We start from the raw sequence: 26935 nt of genomic DNA, 5'->3' as shown, positions 1-26935 counted from the left end.
GTCAACTGACGTTGTTGCACTTTTTTTCTGAAGTGGTCGCCGAAAGCCGGATGTTACGTGTGTGTTTTGCGTCACTTCCTTCTCCCCGGACCTACACACGTGTTGAAGCAGTGACTGTTTACAGTGTTTGGTGAGGTCTGTCCCGTAGCTCGCACATGTCCACGGGAACATCCACACTGTGGTCACAGCTGAAGTAAAACCGCAGCGATGCCGAAAGTCAAACGATCCAAAGGTGGAGGAGAGAAGAGCGGAGCCGCGCCAGTGGCGCTGGCCGACCAGATCCTGCAGGCGGACATTGTCCGAGCCAAAGGCCGGGTCAAGATCAGAGACACCCGGGAAGAAAGCGACGACAAGTACGTGGACGAGCGGTTGTCACGGAAAATCTTACAACAAGCCCGCATTCAACAAGAGGAACTTCAGACCGAATATGGGCTGGCACCAGAAAAGAAGAAAGCACCAGTCACTGTTCTCGGTAATGTTGGATTGGTGTCGTAGTTATCCTTAAATTGGCGGATATTTGAATAGAGTTTGGTGAGCCAAGTGCTAGCACCATGGGCACATCAAGTCAGTCGTCTTTAACACACATCGCATTTGTTCAATGTCTTCTGACTAGATTAGGTAGCTTTTGTTTATATACCTACATTTGTCCTTTAACTTTCATAATCCACAACATTCCACAGCGCACATCTTTTCATGAGAAAAACTAATACTAGCTCTGGTTTGCAGTCTTGTTACTATACATATAAAATACACTCTCACAAGCACATTTTAAAATATAATTAAAAAGCATTTCTCTGGTCTTAGATATTTATTTGTAGCAGGTATGTCATAATCTATAAATACAAGTAATATATCCATTAAACCTTTATCATGTGCAACCCCGTTACACTACTAATGTTTTTTTTTTACCCCAATCATATCATTTTTAATAAAATTATCATAAATGTTTTTATTAGCTGAAGGGATTGATCTGTTAATCTGCTGCCTTTGTAACTGCTTTTACAAAAAAAAAGTAAATATTGAAAATTTGGTAGGTTTTGAAAGTTGCTTAAATGAATAAAAATTGAGTGTTATCTGTTATCAAGTGTGAAAGATGCTCAAGAATTTATTAAACAATATTTTTTAATCTACTTTTTTGGGTTCTGAAGTATTGGCTGCAGAGATGCGCATAGAAACAAAAATATCATAAAAAGTTTATCTTTAATGCCTGATCTGGACATATTTAATATTTAGTTTTTTCTTAAATACATACCAGAAAATTATAAAATAATAAGACATTTTTAAAGCCTGAATTGTCCTCCTATTGCTAAATGACCTAGGAGTTTTCCACACAAATACATAGAAGTGCAGCACATGTTGAATCCATGTTAAAGTGTAAAATCTTTCCTTGTGATTGTCTTTATCAAGAGACATTACTTAACTAAAATATTTACACCCAAAACAGTTCAGTGTGATCTTCTAATGAGCCATCTCCATCTTGTAATCTTATTTTAGGGCCTGAGTCTCAGGATGCAGACTCGGATGAAGAATGGCCGGCGCTGGGAGCAGCAGGTCCTGCAGATGTTGAGTACGATGAAGAAATCGTCGTTGACGCTGAAGATGAGAAGGCCATCGAGATGTTCATGAACAAAAACCCTCCAGTGAGGTGAGCTACACCATCGCTTTAACTTGAGGCGCTGCAAGCTCAGCAAATCCTTAGCTTTGTGTTTGTATTAATGCTGTGCAATAGTGGAAAGTTTGGTATCGAGTAGGGGTGGGCGGTATAAACGGTATACGGTAGAAACGAAATGAATTTGGCCAATGGTAGAGATTTTGACTATAGTGCATGTTGATGGTGTCATCAAGCTGCGCCTGTTTTAGTCGAAAGCATTGCAGTGGCTGCAAGCAATGTCATCTGCAAATTGGGCGACAGTAATAGCAAAGAGACGAAGCTCGTTTTAGAAAAAGAGGAAAGCCAAAAACTGCGCTTCCTCCACTTCCCTACCATTGATTCATTAATGTTGAATTCTCTCGCAGCTGCTCTATTCCCATGTTGTTGCAGTATATTAATAACTAACCTCATATCGTGGATGGATTATCTCAGTTGCTCTCCAGACCCTCACGTAGAGCAGGGTGATATGACCAAAAATTTTTTTACAATATACATTTGAAAATCTGCGATAACGATATAACTGACGATATAATTGACACTAGACAAAATGCTTTACAACTCCACAACTTTATTAGTGCAAAAAACATCAATGTATTTCACTTAAACAAGCAGCTGTTTTTATCTGCATTAAAGTTATATAAAAATTTAACAGTGCAAATGCAAAATCCTTGCTGACAGTTTAACCAAAAAGCATTTCCAGTGGAAACTGGCCGACATATCCTCAGCATAACCATGTTTAACATCCACTAAACTTAAGACGTTATACACACACAATATGGTAATACTATGTTGAAGCACAGTACATATCACTCCGCGAGGCTCCTGCCTACAATAGCCGTAATGCTCCGACAATCCATCAAGGGGTGCGGCTTTGTAGTTTACCAAAGTCGTACTAAAACATTTTTGACAGATTTTTGAGCGCCGTGTTCCACATAAAATCGGTTTGAGGTCAGTAAGCTCAACTAAAATTCATACATAAGACACACTGTCGATTTTTGAGAAAATTAAAGGATTTTAAGTGTGCCTTATAGTGCGAAAATACAGAAGAAAAGAGTGTATCGTGATATATATCATTACCGCACATGCTTCAAAGTGTACCACGATATGGATTTTAGGCCATATCGCCCAGCCCTAGTATGAGCCAATACCAGCACTTCTAACCTATAAAGGAGTCGCCTTCAATTTGCAAATTCTAAATATATTTTAATGACAGCTAAATCTCTGGTTTTTGCTTTCTACAATAATTAGTTAAAACAGCAAAGCACATCTTTTTAACCTTTCATTTAATTTGAAACTTGTTTATTGTTTTTTGTTTTTTAGAGCTGTAATGTTATTGTGGGTTTTTGGATCCGGTTCTCTTGTTGCGATCAACACAACAAGGTTCATAGTGCATGTTTGAAGTGTAGTTTTTCATTTCCAAAACATAACTTATCCAACATAATTCAGTCGGCTACATAATGAACATGGGGGATAGAAACAAATTATCGATCAAATTGTGCTGGTATTGATCCGATACCAATACCAGCACTGGTATCGATGTTTGGATTGGTCGGCAAACCACTAACTCCTTTCTTTGTGGCTCTTGCAGACGGACGTTAGCCGACATCATTATGGAGAAGATCACAGAGAAGCAGACAGAGGTGGGCACGGTGATGTCAGAGGTTTCCGGGTGTCCGATGCCACAGTTGGACCCAAGAGTAACAGAAGTGTACAGAGGTGTCGGTAAGGTAAGTTTACTTCAAGCCCACCACACGTCAACTAACTGGGAGACAAACTAAAGGAAAATAGACACAGTAAGTGGAGAAGCCCACTGGCCCGGTTAGTCATGCATATCATATCGAGCAGAGGGGGAGTTTGTACACACTGCTTGTATAACAGGTGTGTTTTTGTTAATAGAGACATGTTTAAAGTTCCCCTTTCTCTTCTTGTGCTTCAGGTTCTGTCGAAATACCGCAGCAGCAAACTGCCAAAGGCCTTTAAAATAATACCTGCGCTTTCAAACTGGGAGCAGGTTTTGTATTTGACTGACCCCGACTCCTGGTCCGCAGCTGCTATGTACCAGGCGACGAGGTAAACTTTGAGCTGATGCGCTTTGTGATGATTAGTTTTCCGCAAGTTCTCTTAAGTGATATAATGAAGTATTTTTCCTTGTTCCTTTTAAAGGATATTCTCGTCCAATCTGAAAGAGCGAATGGCCCAGAGGTTTTACAACTTAGTGCTGCTGCCTCGAGTACGGGATGATATCGCAGAATACAAGCGACTGAACTTTCACCTTTACAGCGCCCTGAAGAAGGCCCTGTTCAAACCGGGAGCATGGTTTAAAGGTGAGACTGAGGATTCGAATAAATACTTAAGATTGAGAACAGACTGTGACAGAACTGAGTAGAAGTGTGTGTGGAAGTGATTACAGAAATCTAGTAATCATAGTAATATAGAGTCATGTGTTTTCAAACTAAAGCATTTAAATAAATGTTATGTTACTGTACATTCTAGGTGTTATATTTAAATGTTGCAAACAAGCAGAACTAATTGGACTATTTCTGAAAAACCACTGGTGAGCCACATGTGTCTCAGCTGAAACACTGAAATGCATATTTTCAAAATGCTGTGCGTTCATATGACACACATATGTTCATAAAGAGTATTCATATGAAAAGAGAAGGAGAGACCATAAAAGTACATCTTTCCTTGTGTTACAGTGCTGTGATTGCAGCCATTCCTCAATTCCCTGTGAATAGGACCCATGGCCTTTAATTAATGGTGATGACAATCTGCACATCAGTTATAATGAAACTGATATTGTGGCTCATTGTTATGCAGTGGTGCTGGAGATGCCTACAGTCGGCTGATGAGTCATGAAATGTTTTTCCCTCTGAAAACACAACATGTAGATGAACTCTGTCAGCTTTCTAGGATTTCCTTACTCGGGTCGCTGAGCATTTTAACAAAAGTGCTGCATTAACTGTGTAGGAATGACAACTGTTGTGCACATTGAAGAATATGTAAAATGTCAAAGAACAGTTTCCACTTTCTGAAATATCTTTAAGAATTCAAAGTAAAGGGTATCTGTGAAGTCAGGACAAGTTCTGGAAGAGAACATCTCCATAAATATGCACATATGCTGAGCAGAAAGCAAAATACCCACATGACTGCAGAGCAGCTGCTTGAAGCTTTAACTGATTGGTGTGGTTGTACTGTTTTGCTGTGTTGATGCACAGAAGAGATCTTGTCATTGGCAGCATCTTTGTAAGCTGGGAGGAATAGATTTCACTGACTTTTGGCCAATTTTGCATGCAAAAATGATGCATTCAGTCACGACAAGGAAACTGAAATAAGATTGGGGTATACAACTGGACAGTGATCCAACATAGACTTTGAAATCCACCATGAACTACTCCAAGAACCCCTACAGGCTACAGCTGTGTGTCTCTCGGGCCTGTAAACAGTAACCTTTGTTATTGTTTGATTAAATCTTCATCGAAGGCTTAGATCCAGTTGCATGTAACCGTTGGAAAAGAAGTGGGTACATTAAATGACTGAGAGGATTTGGCAGCTTGTTGCATTGCAGAAAACAAGCTTTCTGGGACATCTCAGATTTCCAATTTCAGCACTAAATTTAGAAATATTATTCTGAAGACCCTGATGGAGGATTACAGTGTCCATAGGGTAAATAGCACCATTGGTTCTGGTAGGAAAGTAATTAACACACTCAAATCTAATTGGGTCAAAGCGTCTTTCATACATCCACAACTGATTGTTGAGGATGATTTTTCTTTAATCTTGTCAGTCTTGTGTTCACAAATTGTCCCAGTTCGGTGGGACTATTTTCCCTAAACATCCTGTGACCTATATTCTGGCAAAACGGTAATGCGAGATGTCACCACTGTGTGGCAGTGTTGCTTACAAAGATGTATTTTATAACCCACGAAGCATGAGAGAGTGGGAGAGTGAGAAGTGATCAGAAGCATGCTAAATATTTAATTTAGTGGAGAATTTGAAGACGCTAGAATAATGTGTTTAAAAAGCTTCAAATATTATTTTTTAACACAATTAAACAGCGGGCAAACTTGTGCAGAATCACCTTAATTTGGATTTCATGAGCACATGCAGCCCAAAGAAAAATAACAGTAATAATAATCATAATCATAACCATGTTATAATGATTCTAGCATATGTATGTATGTTTGTAGGATCCTGTCTACTCCTAGACGAGTGGAGCAATTTTAATGAAACTTTGCATAGACATTGACACTGACCGTTAGCATCTGTATGGCATATTGAACATCATACAATGAATGATATAGTATATGATGGGGTGATATAGAGTGGAATGCTTTGGTATAGAATGGAATGTCATAGAATGGACCGACATAGTATAGAATGGAGTGTTGTAGAATGGTACACCATAGCATCGAATGGTGTGTATAGAATGGAAAGTCATATTATACAATGGGGTGTCATAGAATGGGAAGCTATAGAATGGAATGCTATAACCATACAATGGGATGCCATAGTGTAGAATGGAGCGCTATATAATAGAACATCATAATATAGAATGTAACATAGTACAGAACGGTGTCACCAAATGGAATCCCATAGTATAGAATTAAACGCCATAGACTGCAATTTCGCAGTATAGAATGTTTTGGCATAGAATGGAATGTCATACAATAGACTAGTGCTGCAGCTATCGATTGTTTTAGTAATCAAATAATGAAAATGTATATCCTATTGATTAATAGGATAATAAATACTTTTGTCTTATTAATGAGCAATAATAAATATTCAAGAATGATCAAACACAAGTCAGGCAAAATGAACTGCTCATTGGGTTAAATTTTAGAAATTCTAGTGTTTTAAAGTTTAACTGCATACAACAAGATGTTATATTTAAAACATTTTTAAGATAACTTTTCTTAAATGCAAAAACACATAAATAAACTCAAGTACAGTGAAAGACAAATAAAATAAGGTGTATATTCAATCTAAACTAAGGCATCAAACATTTACCTTTACTCTGTGTTCTTGGAAGGCTTTCCCCAGTGTTTTATCAGTAAAGGTTTTAATGGTGATTACAGGAACAGCGCTGCTGTTTTGGACGTAAGAGAAGTGTTTTCATTTACTTAACCTGAGCACACCATCTCAGTAACAGCTCCGCCTCTTTGCTCTTCACGGTGTGTAAACACACTCCAGCTCCACTTTGCCACTGTTGCCTTTATCAGTGTTTTTGTTTACAACTGGGCGCTGCACGTGTTTAATGTTGTTTTTGTTCATACATTGCTCCTAAATGCATTTCTATTGCAAGTCTGTTTTAAGTCACAAATGACTTGCCATAGTATAGAAGAGAACCCCATAGTATAGAATGGTGTGCCATAGAGTGGAACGCTGTAATCATAGAATAGAATCACAGAACGCCACGTCATGGTATAGAATGGAACATCATAGAATTGAGTGTATAATGGCATAATACTATAATTAATTGAAAATGTTAAAAAAAAACAACTTGCAGTTTGATCCTTAATTTTTTTTACCTTTTTTTTTTATTTCTGTCTATTATAATTTTTCTGGAACACTCATTTAACATTTTTTTCCTCGACCTTCACACAGGTATCCTGATTCCTCTCTGTGAATCTGGGACATGCACTCTCAGGGAAGCCATCATCATCGGGAGTATCCTCACGAAGTGCTCAATTCCCGTGCTGCACTCCAGGTGAGGCTTCCTCACTGACATAAGCTGGCAGACAGATGTCAGCATTTGCTCATGTGAAGTATTAACCAGCTGTCCTTGAAGGCCTCATTCTGTGCAGTGCAGGCAAGTTAACACCGAGTTCAAGGTTATCTAACAAGCAGTCTTTCTTGTCTTTCAGCGCTGCAATGCTTAAGTTGGCAGAGATGGAGTATAATGGTGCCAACAGCATTTTCCTGCGCCTCCTGCTCGACAAGAAGTACGCCCTGCCTTTCCGTGTTCTGGATGCCTTGGTGGCCCACTTCCTGTCCTTCCGCAGTGAAAAGCGCGAGCTTCCTGTGCTGTGGCATCAGAGTTTACTCACCTTGGCTCAGCGCTACAAGGCTGACCTGGGGTCTGAACAGAAGGAAGCACTGCTGGAGCTGCTCAAGATACAAACACACCCACAGATCTCTGCAGAGATCCGCAGGGAGCTGCAGAACTCGGAGTCGAGGGACATTGAAATCGGGCTCCCTGTTACAGTGGAAATGGACTGATTTGGTTCGGTTTTCTTCCTTAGTAATGTTTCCTCAGCGTGAAAAAAAAATCTTGGATTTTCAATATTCTTCTTGTCATGGGATAAAAGAGTTTGGAAAGATCAGTGTCTTGGAGTTCGCACATTTGGAAATGCACATCACTAGTGATACTGCTAATGTAATTTCGTATCGTCACGCTCAAGCTTTTTCTCTACAGATGCAGAGGAGTGGTCACGTGGCTTTTCTGTTCATCTAAATAAGAACAGCTCTGTTGTTATGAAGCAGAACATTGATTAAAAACGAACTGAATCTTTAAACATTTGCCATCAATGTCCATTTATTGCTTTTGCCTGTTAGAGTTCTGTAGGAGTTGTAACATGTTGAGTATGTCAGATTGCCAAGTAGAGAGCTGCTTCTGGTTTTAGACATTTTTACAAATAACTTCACAGATTTATATCACCAAACTAAGTTAATGAGTCCTGCATTACTAGTGTATAATCGTGTCCGTCTTGTGAAGGAGTTTAACAGCCATTAGGTAATTCAGTTTATTGACCTCAAATGGAACATAGTTACACCAAAAAAGTTTGCCCTGGGCCTTTTTGTACACTGCTCAAAACCTTAAAGGAACACTTTGAAAGCATCAGATGTCACTGGGGAAAAAATCATGCTGATCTCTTTACTGATATGAACTAACTAAAGTGTTAGGAATGAAAGGCTGTCACATCATGTGATGGAAATGAAAATGATCGACCTACAGGGGGTTGAGTTCACCGGCGCAGTCTCAAAACGGGTCCAAGATTTTCATCCTGCCACCTAATGGCAGTGAGCAGATACCGGTTCTGCAGATGGTTTAAGGACCACCTTCGGCCCTGTCAAGCTCTCTTAGAATAACTTCCTGTCTCCTGGAAGGAAGTTTCAAAAGACAAAAAAGGACCCCGGTTGTCTCATTGTTGCACCTGTTAATTCCCTGAAACACAAAGCAGCTGAAACTGATTAACAACGCCCTCTGCAACTTAACTAACCAGATCAATATCTCAGAGATTTACCTGACTCGATGCTTTAGTCTGACTAAAAAAATGCGAGCAGTCTAGATTTGCTGTTGTGCTTGGGTTTGTTGTCCTGTTGCAGAACTAATTTCAGTCCAGCTTTAGCAATCAGAGGAGTTTATTGTGAACACAATGACTGCAAGGTGCCCTCCGCCACTGTTTATACCGATATGCCGTGCTTGGTTTTTGCCAAACATAGTGCTGTGCAATATGACCAAAACATCTCAACTTTGCTCCTGTTTATCTAAAGGACACTGTTCCAGAAGTCTTGTTTTCTCAGGTGCAACTTTTTAGAGAGAAAAGACTTTCTCGTGAGAACCCTTTCAAATAAGCCATACGTGTTCAGTCTTTTTCTAACTCTGCTGTCATAAACTTTAATATTTAACATGCTTGCTAAGCCGGTAGAGTCTGAGATGTAGTTGTTGAGTGAGTTTGAGTGAGCATTGGCTTGAATATAGTTGAACTAAATGCCAACTACAGAAGTTGACCCAAACTGCTTTAGAGACAGCTAGGCACATTTATATTCAAGGTCTCCAAAAACCCTAGTTTCAAAATACATAAAAAATTGAAAGGTTGATTTTGTAAAGTAAATATTACAGTGGTTTAGTGATCATTAAAATGTGTTCAGTATTTGTAAGTTAATGATGACTCATCTCATAAATCCTGACACAGCGCTGTCCTCTATAAGCTGCCTTTATAGGCAGAAAGTGTTGGTATCGACAATACTAGACCTGTATTTACTTGGTATCAAATTTGCTGAATGGCACAGAACAAAAATAAACAAAAAAGAAAGTTCCTAAATAAGGCTATGAGATATGGGTGGATTTTTGTTTAGAGGTCTTCGAGATTTCCAGGGGGAAAAAATTCCAAAAATATTTTTAATTTTTAGTAAATGTATATGCATTTAAAATGGCAAGGAAGACAAGAAGAAGACAAAATGCAAATAAGCTGGAAAATATTCAGCTTTAATTTTTGTTTATTTTTTGAGGGCTAAAATAAAATTCAGTTCAGTTTGAAAATTAATACTCTTAAAGAAAATTAAAGAAAAAATATTGGCTGAAAATGGCGTTATGTCAGCAGCTACTGGACAGCTAGCTAAAAGAGGAATGGCCGCCATAACGGACCGAAGCTAACGTTAGCTAAACGGTTTATTGATGCTCCTTCACTGAACTGGATGTGCCTGGAAATGGAGGGCTTCAGAGTTGATCCAGAGATGGGAAATGTTAGTGAAACAGAGCAGGCTGTGGTCCCCCGGGCGAGCAGGGACCACGCTGTGACCGGTGACCTCAGAGTGCTACACAACCTGCGGGCCTTTGAGGAGACCAGCCGGGTGACCTCCCCCTTTGACGGGGTGCAGACAGAAGTCCAGCCGTACATGAGAAGGATACTAGCTGTGTGGATGTTTCAGGTATACACTCATCAGTCAAAGTGTAATTTTCCACCTAGTTCAGGTGAAATAAACCAGATTTCTGTCTGGCAGGTGTGTGAGGAGCAGAAATGCGAGGAGGAGGTGTTTCCGCAGGCGATGCGTTACTTGGACTGTTACCTGAGCCGTTTTGCAGTTGAGAAGACCAACCTGCAGCTGTTAGGGGCAGTTTGCATGTTCCTGGCCTCCAAAATGAGAGAAACGATCCCCCTGACTGCCAGCAAGCTTTGTGTCTACACAGAAAACTCCATTTCAGTCTCAGACATTCTGGTAAAGGCATTAACTATTATAAAGGAGCTAATATCCTTGGTGTTTATCTCCCCTCAAACAGCACAGAAAAACTACCACCACTGACTAAGTCTGGGTTATAAATAAATAAATAAAAGTAATAATCAAATGCACAATTAAGTTTGGTCGCATAAGTCTGAGGGATCCCACATAATAAGTGAATAAATGAATCCGCTTTTCCCACTAAATTAAATGTATTTATTTGACATACTTCATGCTTTTTATGCTTCTCTTAAAGCACTTTTTTTAACCTCTTTAGGCTTCTAATAAAATAAATTGTGAAGGGATTATACTTATTTTATTTAACAGATCATTACTGGTACATCCCAAGTATACACAGGGAGGCTGGATTTAAACCCAGGACCTTCTTGCAGTGAGGCGGTGTTGCAAACCACCCCACTGTGTTCCCTCTTTCTGTTGCATTTATTGCAAATATTCAAAGCGACCTCATGACTTAACTGAGCCTCCAGTTTGTCTCTTTTAAAAGTGGAATCTGTAATACTTGTTTTCCATGGATCTCACGATAATCCCCAAAATCAACACTGTTGCTTCTTAATCTGTGGATAGTTTTCCTGTTTTGGCTGCATCCAGAAAGGCCAGCTACATTCCCATGAACCTCAAATGTCCTGGTGGTCAAATGAAAATCAGACAGCGTAATGACAGTCTTGTAGCTTTGCTTTTGTCATGAATTTCATGAGAGGACATTTATAAACTTGACAGAAATGCATACTTTGACCAAAGCAGTGCTTCTCAAACTGTGGTTTAGGCCTCAATGATATGACATTGGGCAACTGCAGATGGATCGTGGACACACCTTTCAATACTTTTATTCCATCTGAAAAGGAACAACAGTTGTAATATTCATTGAAGACTAAGTAGAGACACTTATTGGTACGATTTCTAAGGGCACAATTTTATCAAGGCCATTTTAGAAGATCTTTGTAGGTAGGAAGCCGGAAATATTCCCTTTTCACAATCATTTTTTTGACCAAAGGCTTACAGGCATGCACACTGTTCAGGACACGGGGGTTTAACTGAGGGGTTAGGGTGACCAGCACTCGTTGGCTGATCTGAATGAGCGTTCCTGCTGTGGGATTTTGATGGTGGACTGGTTTCAAGGAATGTGTGTGTGTGTGTGTGTGTTGCAGCACTGGGAGCTGGCAGTGGTGTCAAGGTTAGAGTGGTGTCTGGCCTCCGTGGTCCCCTCTGACTTCCTGGAGCCAATTCTTCACGCTCTCCCCTTTGTCCGACCTCCCCACCTTCAGAACATGCGCAGGCATGTTCACACCTACATCGCTCTGGCTGCCATGGGTACGTTGCATAACTGAGTTACCTAAACATGAAATGGTATCCCCAAATGAAAGACAATATCAGTCAATTTAGTGTTCAATTTAAGGCAGACAACTAATGGAAAATACATTTTAACAAAAAAAATCTTGTAATGTAATGAAATCATCTAATTTACACCCCCCTGTAAAACAATCGGGGATAAGACTTTTTACTTCATGATCATCAAGGGACTATTTAAGCCGTGAACAATGGGCACCAAACGGCCCCAACCATGATTACCATGTGTCAGCAGTTCATTTTGGATAGTGAGAGCAGAGTTTGTGTAATCCTGCATTGTCTGCTATGAAAGACCTGCATCCAGCTATTCAGCTGGCCGAGTTCCCACCTATCTCTATCTGCAATACTGCCCGAGGCTGCAGGTCACAGGGATACAGATAGTTGCTGCTCTTTCAGGCAGCTTTTACACATTCTCAGCCCCATAAAAATAAGACATTTTAACCCACTCTAAGGGTGTAAAGCAAGAACTGAATGGCTGAGTTGTCTCACCATTTCTCCTGCTTCAATCAATTAGGATATCATATTATCCTGTTCTGGGAAGTGTCTGTTTTAAGCTTTTAGGTTCATCTGTCAGGGTGTGTCGAGCATGGTGGCGACCATCTGTCTACCATCTATTTTCTTTCTCAATATTGTGTGGACAAAGTGCTCATTATTAATAGAAGACACGAAAGTAATAAAACGTTTTTAATTATCAGAATGCAGGTTTTCAGTCTTCCCGCCCTCCACTGTAACGTGTGCCTGCGTGAGCATCGCCACGCAGAAGCTAAAGCTGCTGGACGCTGGCGTGTCTGCAGATTCAGTGATAAAGTTTTTGGCCGACCTTTTGGCCGCTGATCAGGTAAGGCTAATGTTTAACTGACTGAGTTTCAGGCAGTATCTCTTTTGACTTTGCCCTTTCGTCAACAGCGATGGGTGTATTTGTCGTCTTTGATCAAACAGCCTGAGAACTGCTGCAAACAAACCACTATTTAAAAAGCATCTTAAAACATATCCATGATTATATGTGCGGCCTTGTCACCGCTGACAAACTCATTGTTTCTATGTGAAACGTGGCCCCGAACAGAACGCCCTGCTCCTCTGCTATGACCAGCTCAGGATTGTGTTAGAGCTCAGCCTGCCCTCCAGTTTTCAGGATATGGTTTGCAAGCCAAAGGAACACGGATCAGGGAGCAGTTACACCCCTGCTGACATTCAGGATGTTGTACTGACACAGACATCCCCACCAGAGGAAATCAAACTAAAACACTCCTCCCTGCCTTGAAAAGTTTACTGCCAGGAAATGAAACGAGAAGGCCAGATAAGATGGAAGAAATTCATCTACGTGGCTCTTTGATTAAGATTATTTTTTTGTGCATGCTTTGTTTAAGAGTGTTGTTTTCTGGAATCGCGTAAGCAGTTTTATCCCTTGATCTACATAAAAACCTGCTGTGACAGTGAGAATTAAATTGCACCCAATCCTGCCAGCAGTGTTTGCACATTTTAATTGTTACTTTTTGCAAATCTAATACTAGTGATGGTGGTTCTGTTAAGTTTAAACTGAAGTCTGTCTGCGGTTCTAGCTGTGCTGAATGCAAATGAATCCTGTTATACGTCAATGCAATATCTGTATGAAGGCCATTAACAACACTGGCCAGCAAATGAGTTGTTTGTTGTCGTTTTTTTTTTTTTTTATTGACTTCCTCATCCCAGCAAGGACAACACAGCAGAACAGTCACACAAATGATAAGCCAGTAACTTTGGCAGACATGGTTTAAATTAAACCTGAAATATATGGGATAAGGGAAAGGGAGAAACAAAAACAATGAAATGCCCACATTACAACAAACACATTAAATTATTTTATAAAAGCAAAAAACAAAACAAACATCCTACAAACAATATTTTCCTTGTCACACATGAAAATCAAAGATCATATGTGAGAATGAGTTTTACCTTCATCTTAATACAATCCATCAGATTCCAGAAATTAAAAAAAAAAAAAAAAAAAGTATCTTTTGCATATGAACAGGCTTTCAATTCCTGATGAGCCTCCTTCATCAGAACCATGTTTCTGAACAACATGGTTCTGCAGCTTGCATCAATGGCTTTGTGCAACTCTTGTTACATGACACTGATACATAAATGGTGTATTTATCAGGTTTCAGTGGCCTGAAAGTGCTATTCCAGGCACTGGCTTAGCATCCAAATTAAAATCAAACATACATGTTGATGTAGCTGAATACCAGGAGTATTTCATAAAGCAAGACAGAGCCAGGTAGCTACGAAAATATCTGGTCAAGCTTAATTAAGGATCAATACCTGCATGCCTAATTTATGATTTTAATTTGAACTCTAGTTTTGATTCAGTGACTACTTTTTGGCAGCGCTATTTTTAACTGGTGTTATCTGGCCTTATAAAATACTACGCTGTTCCATAACCGATGATTCAACTTCATAAAAAAAACAAAACAAATAGTAATTAGTTGGGGAACTTCATACTGTTGATTTTCAAAACAAAAAAAATAATAAAATAAAATAACTGGGCCCCACCTGTTTTTGTAAAACTCCCACACGTATATGTAGACTCAAAGGCTATTTGTGCACTTGTATCAGCGCAAGCTAGCAAGCAAAGGCAGGTTCGACTGGTTAGGCCAGTGATTCATAGGGTCACTATTATTATTCAAGTCATTATCCAAACACAGAACAAGTCATTTCAGGAAAAACATTTATAAAAAAAAAAAAAAAGTCAGTAGTCCTTGTTTCAAACATCAAAACTTGGCACATTTTGCTGGGGATTTTTAGCGCCAAGGTTTTCCAAATCTGCTCTTTGGCATCTGTGAAATGTTACCTTACCCATAAGCAAAACTCATTCCAACATCGAAACTGTGTGCTATTGCCGTCATCATCTTAGACAAACATCATGTTGACAGAAGATTACGAAGCTAGAATCCAAATAACACTCATTGAACTTTCTCAAACTTTCTTGTTGACAATAAACCACAATGCAGAGTATTCTGCTGCTGTAACTCTGACACAAACCAGCTACATTCAATCAGATCTACTGTAACTGTATTAAAAATGTCTCCCGAATTTCCGTCTCTGAAGTGCTTTTGGTTTCATTGTGAATTAATTGACTAGCAACCTCTAACAATGAAAACCAGAGTTCAAGCTCTCTTCTCCTGAGACTGTTTGATGAAAGTCAAATTGCACTCTGTAACATTTCCTTTGCGTAATTGCATTTCCTTATTTTAGTTTCGGTTAAATCAAATCGACCATCTCAAATACAATCAGTCTTCTCCCTTTTTTTTGGTACTGTGTTAATTCCTGAATTCTGCCAAAATGATCACCTTACAGTGTTCTGGTATTTTCACACAACGCACTTTGGCTTTCATGACCACAATATTGTTAAAGTCATTTCAAAATTCAGGATGACCACTAATTCTTTAGCCAGCATCTTGTCCCTTATTACTGGTCTTCAGCTTGCATTGGAGCTTCGTATGACCATGGCCTGTTTGTAAGCCTCTGTGACGTTATCACAGTCTGAAATCGAAAAGGCACTGTCAGCCACTCCAGTCTTGTAACAGTCCCAGGACCTCAACAGCCCATCGGACAGGATTCTGTCTTCTTGGATGTCCAGAAGGTTGTCAGCAGAAACGCAGCCTCTCATGCTCGCCTTGGCTGGTTTATCCATTTGCATTGCTGGCCTCACGTGGTCTGGTAGATCCAGCTGATCAAAGGACTCTGAAGATAAAATGCTATCTTCGCTGATGGCTCCGCTTGGTCTTGATCGGCCACCTCCATGGGGCAGAGATGTCGCCAGCTGGTCCAAAGACCCAAACTCATGTAACCCACCAGAGGAGAACTTTCCATTACGCTTGAGGATGCCCTTCCTGTAGGGTGGTGCTGAAGGGCACTCTTTAGTTTGCGTTACCAAGCCAGAGTCACTGTTCTCTGGAGATGATGAGTAATACCCCGACTCTTGCTCAGCAGGCTTCTTTAGGATACCTTTGCGAGGCAGCTGTGCAGCTGAAGGTGCTTTACCTGGTGCAGATAAGTCCAAGATTTTTTGTGACTCCACTAAACTGACAGTTGATGTTTCGCTTATCGACTTCTGTTTCACACTGTTACGCCTCTTCAGAATACCCTTGGAGGGCCGAGTGTCTGTGCTACCCTCGTGAACTGCCTGGGTGATGTTATTCTCCTTACGTGACCTTCGCAGGGACCGTTGTCGGACCACATCCCCTGCACTGCCCTGCGTGCGGAGCAGGCAGCGCATCTTGGAGCCATTCTCCAGTAAAGGCCTGGATGTACGACGCAGCCAACTAGCAACACCGGCCAGCCCAGCAGGCTGTGATGTTGACGGAGATACTGGGGCAGAGGTCTGCTCCACATGACTGCTCCTTCTCTCACACAGTAACGGCTGCGGATAGCCCCAGTTGAGCCACCAGTGACCGGCAATCTCCTCTATTGTAGCTCGGCGGTCAGGATTCACCATCAGCATCCAGCGGATGAGTCCACATGCATCTGATGGAAAGAAATGGGAAAAATCAAGACTCCTATAAAAGCTAAAATATAATTTAGCTTCACTGAGGAAAAATCAGTTTTAAAAACTTACCAGAGGGTTTGTTTGGTTTCCGGTAGTCTCCGGTGCTGATCTGCTGCACTAGCATCTTGTGGTTGTTTCCGTCAAATGGCATGGTTCCGTGAACCAGCGTGTACAAAAGCACCCCAAGAGACCAAGTGTCCACCTCTGGGCCATGGTACGGACGCCCGTTGACAATCTCCGGGGAGGCATACAAAGGACTGCCGCAAAAAGTCTGAAGTAACTCGTCACCGTGATAGAGGTTCGACAGCCCAAAGTCTGCAATCTGTGAGAACAAAAGATGTGACGTGAAGCGTATTTTCCCCATTGAAGTTCTTCAGTTACAGCGCATCACTGTTAGTTATAAAATGCGTAACGGAGGCTATTGATTTCAATCCACGTGCATACCTTAACATTGCCGTTGTCATCCAGTAAAATGTTCTCCAGTTTCAGGTCCCGGTGTACGATTCCGTTCTAAGAGGAAAAAGGATTTATTTTTGTTTGTTTGTTTTGTTTTTTTTCCTTCTTTTTTGTTTAAAAAGCTTTGTTCCATGCATGCTCTTAGGGATCGGTTTACTGGGAGTTGTCTGCATTACGTAGAAAGGATTTGCTTTACTGGGTTACACCACATTATTCTCTAACAGAAGACCTCTCTGGTACGTCAGCAGTGCCTCATTGTGCTCTGCTCTGTAGGGGGGCATGCCTTTGACTCAAGTTTGCATTTGCTTCACTTACAGAAAAAAAAAAAAAAAAAAAAAAAAAAAAAAAAAAAAGCAGGTCAGCTACTGCTCCTTACATATGAGCACTTGCTGTAGCAACGAACACATTCTTTGTGTAGCGTGGCGTTCATTTATTGTTAAAATGCCATCATGAAGAAACTTTGGAATTTGTCGCTGTGCCAAATGTAGGTGATATAACAGATGGCCTTTCTCTGCTGAATAACGTGGATAAATAAATGTTTAACGAGACATCAGACCTCCGTAAAGAGGTAAAGGACAGGTGGTTAACACAGAGTAATATGAAAGGGCAGGTCACTCAGTAAATACTGTCTAGCAAACGTTTATTTATAAATGCTTTGCCAAGCAGAGCCATGATAAAATATAATGTTCACTGAATGGTGGTAATTGCACGGCTCTGGGCTTGCTAGAACAACCAATTGCTGTGTGTGTGTGTTCTGTTCCTTCACACCCTCATTAAACTGTGAGACCATGCGTGTGCATGTTGGGATTGCTGGCCTTTAGCCTTCACTTGGTCTCAGTACAGACCAACTGTTCATTTTCCCCCCAGGCTGACAGTGAATAATACCCATTATGTAACTTTGGAGGTGCCAGCGCCTTGGAAAAACAGTGAATCTGAGCGCAGCCCTGTGTCATTAGGCTTAAGACAACAGCAGGTTGAAGATCCGATATGAGAAAAACTGCCTTACCTGATGACAGTAGTGGACAGCTGACACAATCTGCCTGAAGAAATGCCTGGCCTCCCGCTCGGGGATGCTTTTCTTGTCACAGATGTAGTCATACAGATCCCCCCGGCTGGCATACTCCATGACAATCACAATTTTGTCCTTGTTCTCAAATACTGAAATATAGAAGAGCAGAGCTCCTTTGAATTCAACGCTTCAAACCATTTGCAATACTTGAGCTGTGTGAGAGACGTCCATTATCTGTGCAACCAATTACAGCTATACAGCAAACAAACGTGCACTGAAGTGGAGAAACGCTGAGTGATGGCCACCTCATCAGGCGTGAGAGGTGCTGAAAGACACGGGGCTCTGCACATTATCAGCGGCGCCGGATTACGGCAGGAAGTTGCCACTTACGTAACTCTGCATCAGACTTGAGCACAAAGACGTGCGTGACAAAACTCGGAATCTCAAACAGAGAGACTCCTTCCCCCAACCCAAGATATCACGTTTGTATGTAGCGTGTGGGACAGAATGATTAAAGTCAAACCCCAACATGGAGTCATTAGTATTTTGTTTTTGAAATAATGTACCTTCATATATGGTGATGACGTGCGGATGACAGAGCGAGGACATGATCTCGATTTCTCTGCGAATGTGAATCAGATCTTGTTCATCCTTGATCTTCTCCTTTCTGATAGATTTTACGGCAACCTTTAAGAAAGAAAAATCAATAAAGTGAGAGGTAAGTAAGAATGAGCTCATGGAATAATTAATCATCCAACAGGGAATCAAACTTTTTCTTCCCCCATGTAAGGTCTAAACCACTTCAATGGGCTTCCTTGTGTAAAAAGGGTTAGAAGTCTGCTGGAGGGGGTTACAGGAATAGAGACAAAAAAGGAACGAGTGAGCCTGTACTCCAGCTCCCTCCAGCTTCTAATGCTAATGACAACTCTAATGGTCTAGACCTCGAGGTGTTTCAGCAAATCTAATTTTAACACTCAAAAGGACACAAGAGACTGTAGGAGACTCAATAAATGCTAAACCACAAGGTGCACAAGTTGAAAAAAATAAAATCAGTGACAGTAATATTCACGTCAACTTTATCCAACTTTACTGGTTATGTTGCTCAAATAAGGCATTTTTTAAATCAAATTCAGGTCAAAAGTTGGATAATTATTGGTTAAAAAGCAAACAAAACCTTAATGCAATGATCAGCAGAGGTATAAAATGCATGTACTAGATAAGTCATGTCTATTAAGTGCAGTATGGTTTAAAAAAAAAAAAAAAAAAAAAAATCCACAAATCAGCCGCTAGTTAACATAAATTGCCGCCCTCCCACTGCTTGTTTGATTGCGAGTGGAACAATGAGCATTGAACTGAAACCTGTGCTGTTTTAAACTCTGCAAAGGGAACTCCGGGTCAAGTATTGTCTGTTTTAAAGAAAACTAGAGTTGGCCGTTAGGTCTGCGAGGCCCACAGAAGTAAAAATTTAAATGTGAATAGCATCTCAGTCTGAACTCGCAGGCAAGCTGTATTCATGTCATTCTGTTGCCCATTGGAAGCGCAGATGCTTGGGATTCCTCTGTGCGCCGAGTGCGTCATCAGTCCACCCCAAGGTTGAAGAGGTGCTGTGAGGCACCAGATGGTGCAGGCGGTGGGGTGTCCTCATTTCTAACCCTCGAGGTTCCAGAGACAGGAAAATGAGTAAAGCAGCGACTTGTCATATCCGTGTCAACGCGCGACCTGTCTCCCCGTCGTGAGTCACTGTCTGGCGTGGATGCTCTTGCAAATAAACCCCCGTATTCCCTCCACCCGAGCCCGTTTCCCGACTCTGAGAATGGAGGTTTCCTGCATTTGTTTGCGTAGCTGTCAGACAGGCCTGAACTTACACTGATGAGGAGTTCACATCCTTGTGAGGTTATCTGTGTGTGTGCAATCTCTGTTACAGACAGTCTGCTCCACGTAATAAGCACAGAGGGGCTGAAATCTTTCACATTTCACAGCAAAGACTCAAACCACATTTCTGCACAACACACACAACTCATGAGCCACCATTATCCCCCTGGCCATTTGCACCAGATAGCCCTGTTAAAATGTAGGCTTAGTGAAGCTTTGTAGAGTTTTAATCAGGTTTTAATCAGGTATGCACAAAATCCTGGGTCGATCCAGAAGTTTAAAAACTACATTTTGGGACAGATTTGATATCATTAATATCCTTTTTATTTATTTTTATTCCAGGGAAACAATAAATCATGATATAAAAAAAAGCACGTTTTAGGATTTCTTAAGATCCTTAGATCAGCTCTTCAGGCCATCTTGGAATATTTATCCCATGCTCAGCTGATGTGACAACACAGATGAGTCACGACAGGTGAGTATCGGCCTCTGACATCAGTAAATGGCACTTTGTTTACAGGTATACTGAGTCACTTTATCTAAATAAAGCAAGTATAGACGCAGTCTTAGGAGCTCAAAAAGAAGGCAAATGGACTTTAACTTAAAGAAGTCTGTTTTTTTTTTTTTTTTTTTAAGGCTGTCATGACCTGAATGACTGAGAACCTACACAGGCATACAGACACAAGTATTTAACCAGTTTAACTGTGGAGCATGAGTAAAAACGCCCCTGGGAACTCTCTTGCACAATGAATTAATTAACAGCTGATGCAAACCAAGTCTAGGGACTTAACTGGGGTGTCTGAATACACAAACAGCATTCATGTCAGGCACCGAGTGGCAGATCAACCCCTATCCTGATGTATGTTGACACCCCACCCCCCAACCTACCTCACCCCACCTCAGTGGATTATGCAATCAGACTTTTGCACTTAAACAATGGAAACAGCTTTAATGCCACAGCACGCAAGATGAAGCCACTGTTTGTTTTTGTGTCATTCCCCTGAGTCAATGACACATCTCTGTCCATTATGTTGTCAATAATCAGGCGTGCAAAGGCTTCTCTGCTAAACGCCATTTGTTGGGTGTGAGATTCAAAACACTATGTGGGCTAATCAGTATTTTGATACTTAAAATAAATTAAAAAAAATTGTAGGTTTGAAGCATCAGGAAGCTGCCGGCAGGGATAAATCCCAGACACCAACTCATTTCTAATAAAAACAGCAGAGCCAGTTAGTGAAAGAGCAGAAATGGGCGTGTGTGGACACGGCTCAACTTGTATCACTGCATGTTTACTGTAAGCAGCAAAGGGAAGGGGAAAGGGATTCCTAACACTTACTTCCTTGACTTCTCTACTTTCACTTACACAAAAGCAGGACTTTTAACAAAGGGCATTTCCGATAAAGTATGAAACAGCAGCCAAGTCAGGCTTCCCAAGAAAAGGCCCAGGTATCTACAGCAGGAACGTTTAGTTTTCATTTTAAAGTCTAGATGTGGGCTTTGATTTGTATCATTTTAACACACTTTCCGTTTCCCGGTATGTTCGATAAGCCACGGCAAGTAAACAAACCATAAGGCAGCACGAATGCAAATCACATGTTTATCGAGAGAACAAAGATTTTAATAGGTTCACCAAAAATAAACTCAGGTGCCAGTTTATTATGTGGGTTTGTTTAAATTGGTTTTAAGTGTTGTTGTTGAGTCAGTGTTTGTTTTATGGTACCACATGACCCTGACCCAGTCCCGTACAGTATTTTTTAACTGGTCTCACAATCACAATCAACCCGCTTCCACATTCCTTTCTAAAATATTTAGAAGCTAAAAATAAAAGAGATCCAAGATCTTATAATCAAGGGGAAACCCCCCCTGCTTTTTATGCCTCTTTTAAGGGCTTATCTTTCTAATGTTTTAAATTCCTCGCATTTCCCCTTAGGCCATGGAGAGCTGGAATTTACCTGGAAGCCCAATTGCAACCCCCGCATCCCCCCCCCCCCCCCTCCTGTTCCTTTTATCAGAAAAAAAACCCAACAAAAAGAAAGTTACCTAAACTGCTTCCTGGGGAAAATAACTTACCCAGCCCTTTCCAAGAGACTTTCTTTTGTGCCTCACATGGGCTAATTTAAAAAAAAAAAAAAAAAAAAAAAAAAAAGAGAGAGAGGTTATGTAAAATGTCTTGTGATAAATTTCTGTTGAAACGCCATGATAATGACCTCAAACTGGAGCAGATCTCACTGTTTAACCTGAATACACCATGAAGAAGCATGGGCAGATGCTTGCATAATTGCATTTGCGCTTAAGCCAAATTTAAGCGCTTATCAAGCAGATCAGAAAGAGTCTGCGGGCTGGCGAGGAGGAAATTATTAGATCATGGTCAGTATATTCCAGTGTGAACGTAAGAAAAGCCCATAAATAAACACACTGAATCCTTCGGCAAACTTTAGCCAATAGACAAACACCTCAGGAGAGATGGCAGGCGCACTTTCAACTTTCAACTTTATTACTTTACAATCCGCCTTATAAAAAATTAACAATATTATTTTTCTTACAATCCAGCAATACTTCGCTTTTTGCTTTTTTCAAAGTGAACGCTCTGCGGTAGAGTTTCCACGCCTTTATTTGAAAATTCAAATCCAAGCGTGCTCTACCTGTTTGCAGACAGTCAGTCACCTAAAAATAGCGCTCGCTGTCTAAACAACAGGTGGCCGATGGGACAAGCAGCCCAAAGACTGACGTGAGACTGACTGCAGGTAAAATGTGATCAGATTAAAAATAATAATAATAAGAAAAATAACACCATGCTTACCAGTCTACCGGACCTTTCCTTGGCCTTCTTCACCTTGCCATAGGTTCCTTTTCCGAGGGTCTCCAGAAACTCGTACCGGTGTTTCAGGTTGTGTTTGTGGTGGTGCCTCTTCACGGCTTGTTTTTTCACGGGCACCTGGAATTGAGCTTTCCCGAAGGGTGTGTTTTCGTCGTGAAAAACTCCCCCGACGGACGGCCTGTTGCAGGCTGACGAAAGACGGGCAGCGCGTAAAGCATCCATGCCGACCCCCGGCAGAGGTGTTGTCTTGTGTCGCTTTACTTTCAGAGCCAGGTATTAAAAATGCATTCCCTCTGTGTGGAGCCGCAGGCACGCTTCAGGATAAAGTCTTCAGCTGAGAACTGCAGGTTAGTGTGATCAAGAAGCTGTAGGCAGGAACTGGAACATCTGCGTGTTAGCTCGGTAATGCTACTGGAACTCAACAGCAGGTAGGCAAGAGTGAGGGGGAAAGCGGCGGAGCACCGCCCGCAGACGGACACGTCAAATAGTGGAGGGGGAGTTTCAGGTAAGGGAGGAGCGCTGGATCTGCTGCACCGCGCATACCGTGGAGTGAACAAACAGAGCGAACTAGTTCATGTTGGATTTACTGGCTTCAGCTTTATTTAAAGTTAATGTTAAAAACAAGAAGAAATTATTCAGTGTTGCCTCATAACCTCTTTTAATTCCCACACATGCTTTGTTTAGTTTTTTGTTTTTGGGTGATTGGTGTAAAAATCTGTGTTCCGCAGAAACAGACCAAGGACACCCCACGAAGACGAAAAATCAAAAAACAAGTGGGGCATAGAAGTTGAACAGGTAGTTGCAACATATCCAGTGGTTGTAAATTTACTCAAACGACCGCCATCTGAGGTAACCGACATGTTGGCCTACTTTGCTGGAATATTTCCATCTCGTGTTACTTCTAATTCACTCACAGTTTTAGTTTGTATTCCTGCACTGGCGGTTAGGAATGCACATAGCTACCAAACTATGTTATAATATTGCAGATCAAACAGTAGGCCCATACACAGTTATTAAAATAAACTGTCTAAGCATTAATGCATCATAATATATATATTTACATAATGTTATTATTTAAAAAAAATATATAAATACAATGAGGTTTGACCACGAGAGAAGACAGCAGTGCTTTTTTTATGTGATCATGTTCACATAACGCTTCTCCTGTGCATGATGGATCTTTATCATGCGTTTGTGGACGGCACAGAGATTTGTGGAAGTGTTCCTCAGCCCATGCAGCAATTTCCATGACAGAATCATACCTGTTTTTGATGCAGTGCTACCTGAGGGCTTGACGATCACAGGCTTCCTTTCTTTAGATTCTCAAAATCTTTTGATGATATTATGTACGTTAGCCGATATCCCATTTCCCCCTATTCATAAGAAAGAAAACCTGCTGGAGTATGAATATAAACATAAACATCCACACACACGAGATCTCATATATGAGAATAGTAGTGCAAATGACCCAGTGTTGATTATAATATTAATGCTATCAGCAAATGAGGTAAATGATGACATATGATACTATAATCCTCTGTGATAAAATGCAGATGGATGGTATAAGAGTGTGTGGTATTATAAAGTGTTGTTGTGCACGTGTAGTTTTAAAATGTATTTAAAACCTGAACAGGAGTAAAGCATTACTTCTGATAGAGGTTTGTTGCTTATTTTGAAACCACTGTGTAATCACTGGAGCTTATGCTTCAAAGCTATCCTCTTAAAATGTGATGAATAAGCCAGCTTCTTTCCCATCATTGCTTCTTCTTCGTTTCCAATGAAGTAGAGAAAAATACAGTTGCATAAATTGGCTTCCACAAGGGCAAAAAATGAGTTTTTTTCTTTTGCTTTCTTCTATTCCATCAGTGCACCGCATTTTCAGTCCTGACTGACTTCATGCAGCTATTTGTGTTTGGATATTCTGATTTAAATGGGAAGCCAGTGGTGAGCTGGGAGAAGTGAAATCTGGAACAGAAAACGTTTAGATGAATAATGTTGTTACAGCTATGGGCCACTGGAGGTCAGCAAGCAGTCACTGTTTGCAACGCTGCAGGCTGGTTAACCTGATTTGAGGCCACACGTTCATCACTATATATTCAGTAAATACTTTAAGGCAAAACATCTGACAAGTGTTTGTCAGTCAAGACAAGATGAGCCGCCTTCCCTGATCTTCATGAATTAATACTTTAAGCCAAGCAAAGCTGCGTGTTCACACATTCTGTTTTAACTGACAGGACCTCAAACTTTTATTCCGTTCTCCTTCAGAAGCTGAAAAGTCACATACAGCATTACATTTCACTGAAACAAACAAGCTGTTAGTCAAACTTGAACTGCAGTTTTTCCCACTCTGGTTGCCTGCGCACCCCGCGGCGATGCTATGCGTCAGCAGGGGGTCTGCTCCACATTTTGGGAACCAGTGTTCCAACTCGTTGGCCTTTTTCTGTTTACCGCTCAGTAATGTTTCACAGATTATTCACTCGTGCATGCAGAGGAACATTGTGAACAAATAAACAACAGTGATGTAGAAAAAAAAAGAACACTAATATAAAAGTGCTTTCGCAGCACTTTTATATTGTTTTGGGAATCAAATCAAAATACCAGCTAGATAACCAAAAATGTTTTGTTGGCAATGAGGTCAGGTCAGATAAGGTCACTGTGGACTGTGGTGTTCGCAGATGACATTGTGATCTGTAGTGAGAGCAGGGAGGAGGTATGGGAGGTCAGTAGAAGCAAGACAGAATACATGTATGTGAATGAGAAGGAGACAGGTGAAGGTAGATCACCTGGAGTCAACCATCTAAAGGAACAGACAGTGCACAAGAGGTGAAGAAGAAAAGTGGAGTCGGGGTGTAGTGTGTGGAGATGAGTGTCAGGGGTGATTTGTGGCAGAAGGATAGCAGCAAGCGTGAAAGAAAGCATTTACACGATGATTGTGAGACCTGCCGTGATGTATGATTTGGAGACGGCAGAACTGAGAAAAACACAGGAGGCTGAGCTGGAGATGTTAAAGTTTTCACTGGGAGTGATGAGAATGGACAAAAATAGAAATGAGTAGATTAGATCGACAGCTCAAGCTGAGCAATTTGGAGACGTGCATGTGCAGAGGAGGGACTGTGGATGCATTGGACAAAGGGTACACACATTTAAATCTTTATTAAAAACACATTTATTCTCTTTGGCATTTGACTCGAGTGTAACATACTTCTGGACAATTTTATTTTATTTTATTTTATGTGTTGTGCTAAATATTTCTGGATTTTACTGTAGTTTTTCTTGGGGCTATATACTTTTAATGTATAGCACTTTGGTCAACGCTGTTGTTTTAAATCTTCTATATAAATACATTTGACCTTTGACCTTTGACAGGTCGCTAAATATTAAGCTGCCAGGTATGAAGACAGGAGGAAGACCATAGAGGTGATTCATGGATGTAGTGAAGGAGGACATGCAGAGGGTTGCTATGACAGAGGAGGATGATAGGGGATAAAGTGAGATGGAGGCAGATGCTCTGCAGTGGCAACCTTTTAACTGAAACAAGAAGTTTCAAAAGAGAACATAAATGAATCTGTAAAGGGATTGTACATGTGATGTCCAAATATTATTAGTGTTATCTGACGCTATATCTGAAATATTATACATTCATTAAATCAGATCATATAAATTTTGGCAGAGAAAATATTCCTGATTTGATCTGACTTTAACTAACCCTTTCAAAGATATTGTTTATGTAATTCAACCTTTCTGCCAGAAGAGGGAGCTCACTAGCAGCTTGTAGTCCTGACACATCTCTGCACTCAGTTTCTCACTCTAATGGGCTTGGAATGGGGCTAATAACAGCCCCATATTACTTGTAATTTCTTAGTATCTTTGTCTAGCAGAAGTTTGTCATGTGGAGTGATATAAAAATGATTTGAATGTAAAGAAATCCATGTGTCATGAGAGGTAACTGCATGCTGGATAGACTGCGAGAAAAGCAAGGAAACTTGTGGTTGACCTAGAATTAACCAATTATTAAACTAAATAATTAAACCAAATGTACATGCCGGTGATAGTATAACCAAACACAAAAGCAAGTTACATTCATTTCCTAGGATATCCATACATGTGTGCTCATGAATTAGTTGGAGAACTAATCAGTAAATCTATATATCTGCTGGGATTATTATTTATCATATATTAGACTGTGTGCAAAAAGCCATAAACCAGATATTTTCCACTCTTCTTTTTTCGTTCATAATTACTTTTTTCCAGGCTTCTATATCTTCGCCTCCCGGTGGAAACGGCGTTCTCTCTAAT

General features: G+C 40.7%; 3 protein-coding genes across 4 annotated transcripts; 2 read left to right on the top strand and 1 right to left on the bottom strand.

Annotated features, from left to right (window-relative positions):
* The first annotated feature begins 67 nt into the window (after positions 1–67).
* Positions 68–8169, top strand: bysl (bystin-like). Its single transcript, XM_040028655.1, has 7 exons — positions 68–472; positions 1495–1645; positions 3240–3378; positions 3588–3721; positions 3815–3975; positions 7259–7361; positions 7519–8169. The coding sequence occupies exons 1-7, from the start codon at positions 208–210 to the stop codon at positions 7871–7873; spliced, it is 1308 nt and encodes a 435-aa protein (XP_039884589.1). The 5' UTR covers positions 68–207; the 3' UTR covers positions 7874–8169.
* Positions 8170–9935: 1766 nt separating this feature from the next.
* On the top strand, positions 9936–14683 carry ccnd3 (cyclin D3). 2 transcript variants are annotated; one of them, XM_040028652.1, is made up of 5 exons: positions 9936–10306; positions 10379–10594; positions 11761–11923; positions 12655–12797; positions 12866–13141. In XM_040028652.1, the coding sequence occupies exons 1-5, from the start codon at positions 10073–10075 to the stop codon at positions 12929–12931; spliced, it is 822 nt and encodes a 273-aa protein (XP_039884586.1). In that variant the 5' UTR covers positions 9936–10072; the 3' UTR covers positions 12932–13141. The 2 variants fall into 2 exon arrangements, with proteins under 2 accessions (XP_039884586.1, XP_039884585.1); XM_040028651.1 differs by having other exon boundaries at positions 9937–10306; positions 13023–14683.
* On the bottom strand, positions 13630–23126 carry nuak2 (NUAK family, SNF1-like kinase, 2). Its single transcript, XM_040028650.1, has 6 exons — positions 22622–23126; positions 18516–18636; positions 17947–18098; positions 16929–16994; positions 16554–16806; positions 13630–16462 (listed from the first exon to the last, which is right to left on the bottom strand). The coding sequence occupies exons 1-6, from the start codon at positions 22859–22861 to the stop codon at positions 15414–15416; spliced, it is 1881 nt and encodes a 626-aa protein (XP_039884584.1). The 5' UTR covers positions 22862–23126; the 3' UTR covers positions 13630–15413.
* Positions 23127–26935: the final 3809 nt, after the last annotated feature.

This window comes from Simochromis diagramma, unplaced genomic scaffold (genome assembly GCF_900408965.1).
Source record: "Simochromis diagramma unplaced genomic scaffold, fSimDia1.1 OVJJ01000483.1, whole genome shotgun sequence".
Lineage (NCBI taxonomy): Eukaryota > Metazoa > Chordata > Actinopteri > Cichliformes > Cichlidae > Simochromis > Simochromis diagramma.
Note: the sequence above shows the minus strand (reverse complement) of the source record. Positions and strands in the feature narration are given on the sequence as shown.